Source organism: Polyodon spathula, chromosome 4 (assembly GCF_017654505.1).
Source record: "Polyodon spathula isolate WHYD16114869_AA chromosome 4, ASM1765450v1, whole genome shotgun sequence".
NCBI classification, from domain to species: domain Eukaryota; kingdom Metazoa; phylum Chordata; class Actinopteri; order Acipenseriformes; family Polyodontidae; genus Polyodon; species Polyodon spathula.
In genome coordinates, this window is record NC_054537.1 from 64,415,381 (window position 1) to 64,423,644 (window position 8,264).

An 8,264-nucleotide genomic window follows, 5' to 3' on the forward strand; every position below is an offset into this window, starting at 1 on the left:
AAATACATAACAGGTGGTTTTTTTTTTTTGTTTTTTTTCATAAAAGCTTTTTTAAATAATCTACTGCTACAAGTCATTCTTTTGAACCTTCAGAAAGCCCATCACAGTCTTTTGTTTCAGTGAGGTAAAATGTTGGGTTTTACAAAGTAACTGCCTCAGGAGAACTAACTTTACAGAATCGGCATCCTTCTGCTGCTCATATCAAGAAATGAATCCTTCCATCTGTAGTGGTGCTGTTTTTGCGATGACTCCACATGTTTTAGACTGTGTGTGTCTGTGCGCACCGCGGGCGAGAAGTCTATATTGGCAAAACGTACTGTATTTCAGAGGGAAATCCTGTCAGGGAGCCGCAGATAATTGAAGTCATGGATAAATGAGGTTCTACTGTATTTGTCTTTAACATTACAATGGTAAATAAAAAAAAAACTCTAAAAAAGAACTGCTACTACTTGAACGTATTACCATTTATACAGATTACTGTATTGCAAACTCTGGACTGACAAATCAAAAATTCCATTCCAGGTTTGTTTTATTCCAACTTGTCCCTAACGATTCAGTTTCATTTTGAACAGGCTTTTATATTTAAATCAGTTTTAAATATTGACTTAAGACCTGGTTAGTCTCTTATGAAAAGCGACATATGAATTTGAATTAAAGCACTAGTTACATTAACATGTACACAGTAAATAACCAAGAGTAACTAAAATAGCCTACTTTGGTAAATCTAAAAGTTGCATTAAAACTAATACTAAACTATCTATCCATCTACCAGCTCCTACACAAGGAAATGACAATTACATGTGACTGTTGCACAAAACCTTTGCATAGTTATATTTGTATATTAGAGTTCTAAAAAACGAAACTAGCTGGGTATCTGAAACCAATGCTTTGCAGTGAAGAGTTAAATTTGCGCTTTGCTGCTGCTGGTTAGAAAAACTATTAGCAACTGAATTTTAAAACAAGCCAAGCTGGGGGTGCAGTTAACTGTGACATTACTCTGCCCCCGACTACAGTAATTAATGGGTGTCCAGAGGAACAGTGCATCATAAACTTTGCAATACTTGTTTTACCAGATCAATCTAGTAAGGCATTCAGAAAGTTATAACCCTCAAGTTTTGTTCAAATAAACAAAACAAGATAATGTACAACAAAACATATTTTACTGCAATGTTAAAATGACCAGAACAACTACAGTGAAATTAATTTGTGGCCATCTAGGTCCTTCAAAACCAACTACTTCTCTAGTTCACCCATCCGTAAGACATCACACAAAACAGAAATGTTAGACAGCATTAGGTGAGGGAGAACAGGTAGAAGTGGATCTTACCATCAGTTTTTTCAGATGCATCATCTTTGGTGACAGCAGGCAAAGAACAGGTAAGTGTTAGTGTGTTAGTGAGAAAATGAGATTCCCCAGTATCATGTCCACACAACAAACAAGAAGAGAAAAACACAAGCTGAGGTCATTCGAGAAAGAAAGACAACAAAACAAAAAATATAGCATTTCTAGCATACACCCCACAACAGGTCAAAACATTACCTGCGCAAATGACTGACTGGAAGAAACTTTAAAAGTCTACTGATGAAATGATAGCTACCTATTTGGTTTCTTGCCATGTACAGACCATACAACCTCTACAGTAGAGGATGTAATTAGGTACTAGGAATCTATATGACTATTTGAAAAGTCTACATATTGAAAAAAGCAAGCAAAGAACCAAAATGATCTTCTGAGCACAAGGGGGGCAGTGAGTTGCTAATTTCAATAAGATTGTAAGACAGCCTTGGTTACCAGTCATATGGTTGGTTTCACAGACACAGACTTGCACTAATCTTCAAATCGCCTTACCAAGTTAACATTACAAAGTTTCGTGCTGATCGGGGGCTGTAAAACCTGATGCAATGCTAGTGTCCTAAACTGAAATATGAAATCTGTATCAATAATTAAACAAAACCTATATTTGATTCCTACCATAAATGGAATTTACATTATCATTATAGTCGTTGATGGATGAAATAGCAGCTGTATTGGTCCAGAGATGATGAGACAGAGAGAAGGAGATATGATACCTTTTACTAGACTAACTAAACAAAAAATAAATCACAGGCTTTCAAGACCTCAAAGGTCTCTTCAGGTGAAAATAGGAAAGAGATTTACATTCAAAAGGTGGCATCAAAACAATTTTGACATTCAAAGGTGGCATCAAAACTAACAAAAAGAACCCTTTTGAATCACTACTATTCTAATGCAAGGAAAAAGCTGTTGAGAAAAACACAGGATGAGTGGCTGCATAATAAACAAAGACAAAACAGAGAAATCACAAGAATAAAATGCAAACATTGTAACAGTAAATACCAATATAGGGAAAGAAACAAAAAAAAAAAAAAAAAAAAAAAAAATAAGTAATAAAACAATTATATATGGAGAGAGACACACACACACACACAAAACTTCCCAAAGCCTCCAATTCCACAGACTGGTTGGACATGGAATGCCGAGATTGTCTTCGGCAAAAAGGCATGATCGGTACAGAGTGTGACCTTTGTCCTGGCCTCACTCACCCACTTTGCGGAGCTGATAGCGAGCAAGAAAAGTCTTTAACATTACAATGGTAAGTGGAGGTGAAAGCAGCTCTGCTCATTTCAGCTCAACTGACTGCATGAGCTCAAATGGAGGCACTTTCAAGAGTGCATTGAGCACCTGGATTTAACATCCAGTGAGGAACAACGGTTTCGGCGGCTTCAAGTTTGATCAGGCGACCCTTCACTAGAGACCCCTTCTCCTGCAAAACTGTCCCGTTCGGACTTAGACCTTACGGGAAGAACTCCCCTTTCCAGGACGGTTTTAATCCATTGAACGTGACAGCTTGGGCTCCGTCTTGTACAGACACTTTTGTGGGGGTGAATGTGGGCGATTCACGAACCGTAGGACGTCCCCAATTGTGCAAATCAGCCATAGGGTCGAACCCGAGGCAGACACCATGTCTGGAAAACACCCCACTTACACCCGTATTTGGGAACCGTGCAGACAGTGCTCTGTTGCATTCTCCAGGTTGACAATACTCATATTAGAAATCCCCCGTAAGACGGCTCAAACGCAGCCATTCAGGAGCCATACCCAGAGTTTGCAGGCTCAGTAGGTCGGGATACAAGGTCCCCCGTGCCTGACTGAGCAGGGTCGCGGCGCGCTGGCGGGTGTCCACGGCGACCCGCTCAGGAGCTGCATCAGGGTTGTAAACCAGAGACTCCTGGGCCAGTAACGGCTGTTAACCCGGCGATATTCTGAATGTGACACTTTACAATGTGATACTTTTGTAATCTGATACTTTGTACTGTTAATATTTTGTAAACATTGTAAACAATTCAGCGTGACCTCCGGGCCAGTCTGCTAATTAATAAGTTAATAAATAAATAAATAAAAGTAGCTATAGAACACCTTGTCCTGCCTGATTTTCTCCAGACACAGTGGGTTGGTGAGCGGTGGGAAGGTATATAACAGTTGCCTCAAAACTGGTGTGCCAAGGCATCTATCGCCAGCAGGTCCCACACCTCCTATTATGGAGAACCAGAGGGGACAGTGGGTTGATTCCTGGGAGGCAAAGAGGTCTATCTCTGAGAGTGCTGAACCTCTCCCCTGAGGCTCACCACCTTCTGCCTACCATCGGAGGTGGTACTGAAGCCTCTGGGCTGAACTCTGCTGGGGACTCCCCTTGACAGGTGGTCCCCCCCTATATGTCGACCCGGGGGAGACTACAGTGGCTTACAGTGCAGGAGGGTCTCGTTTTTTCCAGAGTCCAAAAGCTACCACCAACTGCCGTTCGGTGGATGCATTACACAACACTACATGCTTGTTCTGTGCAGAACAAGCACTCTCCCTTGTACCTCATGTAAAGATGTTCCGTGCAAGACGTAACTGTCTGCAGCTCTAAACTATTGATGTGTAGACCGACTGGTTAACTGAATTGACTGCAACAGTGTTGCATTGGTAATATTTAGAGGAAGTCGAGTCTTCAGCTCAGATACAGACTCCAGTGACCGGTCTGAGGTCAAGGCCACCACCCCGCTTGGGCTCATCTTTGGTAAATGGAGGTAGAACCCTCCTCCAGATAGTAGGTTCTACTCATCATCGTCAAATGACACCCAGCAGCATACTACAACGTCAGTGATTGATGTTGCAGTCACCCGAAAGGGAGGGGACCGTGCTTGAAACGGCGTTTATCGAGCTGGTCTGAACTTCGTGGGTCCCAGATGTCTGTGGTGCACACATGGTAATAGGTCTACCGATGGCTCCCTGGGAGCAGGTCCTGGACACCGTGGTTTAAGATCCCTACGGTGCTGGCCACTTAACCTGTGGCTTGCCTGAACTTCTGTCGCGCCCGGCGTCATGGTACCTATTCGGAAGCCTCGCAGCGAGTATCGCGGCCGATAATGCTATCACCTCTGTAGCGGGAGAGCCAGGTGCGCCCGTTTTTGAGGCTGCTGGGGCCAAGGGCGCCAGTTTGCCGCTGGTTCCCGCGGTACTGCGACCAAATACATTGGGAAGCACAAGCGAACTCCATGGATTTCCACACACTCGAGGTACCTAAAGGCACTGTCAGCGTCTTGTCCACCAGGGGACCAAATGTATAGCCTGTAGTACATCTTGGAGTCCTAACAGTTGTGCTTTGTCCCCATCATCTTGGAGTCCAACAGTTGTGCTTTGTCCCCATCAGGCATGCGTACCTGGCAAAGCCAAAGCTGCCTAAGTGCAGCCAGATTTCTACCTACAGCCTGTCCATTGAGAATAGACACACACAGCAGGTTCTTGTAAACCAGGTGCAGCTCATCCAACTGTTGTGGCGAGGGCCTGTGGTTCTCACGAAAGGGACTGCAGCAAATGCGACTGGTAAGCTAGCAGGATGCTGTTAATTCCTTAGCAGTGTGGTGAATGCACTGGCTGACTAGGCTCTCGAGGATCACCTCAGGAGAACCAGCACTGCTTGTTAAGACGGGCAGTGTCCTTGGACAGGAGCACTAAAATTAGCCAGCTGGACCAAGGTGGCAATAGAGGCGTCAACCAGCAGAAACTGAGCTAGGCCCAGCTTCTCCACATCGGGCACCCTATTGGAGGGCTATTCCACTCCTGGTCTTTATTCCAACCGCATTCTAAATTGTTTAATGTAACCAATTAAACCTCCATACAGACCCCACAGTAGTTAATTATTCCATTTTACCTGTTAAACCTGGAGTGGAACGGCCTTGGCTTCATTCTATGGTCCAATTAAAAGGAAGATCTGCCTCAAGTATGCAATGGTGTGTACCACAGAAGCCTGTTGGATAACGAGTTCCATCCACACCTTACCTAAGGAGGCATAGGAGCCTGGTGGAAGGCCCGCAGCCGTCAAGCGGCCTGCTCCACCTGCCTGTCGAGATTTGGCACCGGCCACCGCGTTGACATCGATGTCACTCCTTGAACGCTGCAGGGATCCTGGGCTCGGGGCTGCCTTCTTACTTGTAGATACTGAGAAAAAAAGTTAGAGTGTGCTGAAGCTCAGGGGATAAGTCATCATGCATTCTGTACAACACACCAATAATGCTAACTAAACATACAAACATAAATATTGATCATACCTCTTCCTGGTGCAACAGAAGCTCCCGATACTGACCATTTGGACAAAGGCCGGCTACAATAAAAAAAATAAGAAGGCAGAAAAGAAAAGAATGTTATTAACCTTCACCTAATACAAAGCTGCAAGTCTACGCCTTGTTCCTACCTGCCACTAGTACCAAGTTCAAAGTGATTTGAAATCCATCCAGCTCATTTCCAAACGCCAGCAGAGTGATATCAACATGATTTGAACTGGGATTAGGAGTTTGGAATACATACCATGTGAATTTGTACGGGCCCAGTTCTGATGACGGAGTGATGGGGGAAAGCATGTCATGTGACCTTTGCTGATGTGAATCCGTGTGTACAAATTCAATGCAGGTACAGATAGATAGCCCAACAAGGACAAACCTACTAAATCCACCCCAGTTCTGCATGGAGTTGAGGGATTCTAAATTATAATTTCTACTCATCACATTCCTAGTTTTATAAATGCACTATGAAAATAATTATACTGATTTAACAACCTTGGAGGTCAAGCGCTAAAGCAAACCATTAATGCAGATTTGAAAATCAGTCGTTAAAAGATCATGCAAAGGTTTCCATGGGAAAACTAATACAAATACAATTCACATCCCACTTTGGCCTGGATTTAACTTCGGTACAACTTTTTATACTTGATTTCTAATTGACTCGAATGCACACTGAGTTTCCACAAATTCCTTTGCTTTAATAATAATAATAATAATAATAATACAGTGCTCACCCTTTACAACGCTATATAACCGATTTGTTATAACCAATTCCGCACTAGAACGTGGCGCGTTATTACGGATGAGCACTTTATTAATAATTTTGATTAATCCATTACTGATCACCACGGCTTATTTTGCAAGTCTCAAAGTATTCATTGATCCATTAAACTGCCCTGGTACCCTCTTTGGAGTCTCAACACTCAGCTATAGATATATTATATACTGTATGTTACTACAATATGTATGTTTTCAGTTACATTTGTAAAAGCACCTACATTTCTCGATATATCCATTATTGTCGATTACCAGATATTTGATAACGAAAACTGGTCATCGATTACCACTCCAGAATAAGCGATTTCAACTATTTTCAGAGTCGTATCTCTGATTCAGCCAAGACCAGGGTTGTACCAGATAGTGTCAGCCAAACCAAGGCAATCTCTTACTTGAGGCTCTCCTGCGAGCTGGAGGAGGAGCGGTCGGACTGGGGGAGCGAGGCCACGCTGCCAGAGCTCTTTAGGCAGGACTGCAGGGTCCTCTGGTAGGACGGCTCCAGTGAGTTATACAGGGCCTCTGTCTCTGCTGGGAAGTGATTCCGCAAACCCCAGTAAGCCCTTCCAAGGGAAGGAAGACAAAACTTCAGATAAAACTCCCATAACATCCACCAGCCTATGGATCAACCCATAATTAAGATCTAAAGGTTGTGTCAAGAATTCACTATCTGCTATCTTAGACTGATACCTTATTCTACAGGTTAATTAACAAACATTAACAATGCAACTAGATGCCCTGTCAAAGTGAGGAGTTCTTTTAACAGAGGGAAATGTTAATATGTAACCAGGAATTTTTCCATTTGTAATTGCCTGTATGAAAACAGTAGTTCAGATGCTTCAGCTATTGCCTTCGTCAATGTACTAGCTGAAACATTTGTCTAATTCACAATGTTTCTTATATTCCTTTTAAGTTTCACCATATTGTTCAATTTAAAGTTTTTTAAAAGTTATGGATGAACAGAATAGTCTTAAATCAAGTTGTGGTATATGGTAAAAAGAACTCTAATCCAGTTATGTTCTATATGAAAGTGGTATACTGTTTATGCTGTTAGAATGTTCCCTACAGATTATTTCTGTGAATATAGTTTGAGATAAAAACAGGTTTGAGGCCATATTTATACAAACTGTACCAGTAATCTCTGTCTAGAGTAAATACCAAATTGCGACGAACACACAGATCGATACACTTTTTTTTTTTTTTGAACAATTATCTTTTTTCATTTTTCAATCTTCTTCCAATTTTGGAATGTCCAATTATTATTCAACCTGGCTCACCGCTGCAACTCCTAACTTACTCGCAGAACTCCCATTCTGACCTAACCCCTACCCCACCCGGGCAGTGCTTGGACAATTGTGTGAGGCCAACTGGGAACTCCCATCCACAGTCGGCACTGGCATACAGTACCAGTCAAAAGTCTGAGTACACCTGCTTGAAACCAGGTTTTTCATGATTATCTATACTTTTAACTGTATAAACTTGTCTATAAACACATAATATTTCATTATATGATACGTACACTTATATAAGCTGATAATCATAAGTGAATTGCATTCAAAAATGTAATTTTTAAATGAAAATGTAAATCTTGTCAATTTCAATGAAATGGTCACCCAAAGCAAGGGGATTTCAGTCTGAAGCCAAAGTCTGTTAAAAGTCTGAAATGTGTATAACACGGTGTTAGAACACTGGCCTAAGTATAAAAGTGTTTTTGTTAAGATATTCTCTGAGTTAACTAGCATGTTACCAAATTAACCTTTTGTCACCAATTATTGTTAACAGGTGAGGGTCCATGAAGTTCAATCTTTAAGACAAATCGCAAGAACTTTGCAAGTGTCTGTAACTGCTGTGGCCAAGACCATCAAACGAGT

At 41.9% G+C, this 8,264-nt stretch overlaps 1 protein-coding gene across 40 annotated transcripts in view; it reads right to left on the minus strand.

Moving 5' to 3' along the window:
- The window catches only part of LOC121314738 (CLIP-associating protein 2-like), a 144,823-nt gene that overhangs the window by 49,962 nt on the left and 86,597 nt on the right, over nt 1–8,264 (minus strand). For 32 of the 40 annotated variants that reach the window (XM_041248363.1, XM_041248357.1, XM_041248355.1 and 29 more), the window contains 4 exons: nt 6,789–6,956; nt 5,611–5,663; nt 5,342–5,500; nt 1,328–1,351 (listed from right to left, as the gene is read on the minus strand). In XM_041248363.1, the coding sequence (XP_041104297.1) occupies nt 1,328–1,351; nt 5,342–5,500; nt 5,611–5,663; nt 6,789–6,956 (404 nt within the window). The remainder of the gene's footprint in view (nt 1–1,327; nt 1,352–5,341; nt 5,501–5,610; nt 5,664–6,788; nt 6,957–8,264) is intronic. The other 8 variants (XM_041248339.1, XM_041248369.1, XM_041248346.1 and 5 more) reach the window with 1 other exon arrangement.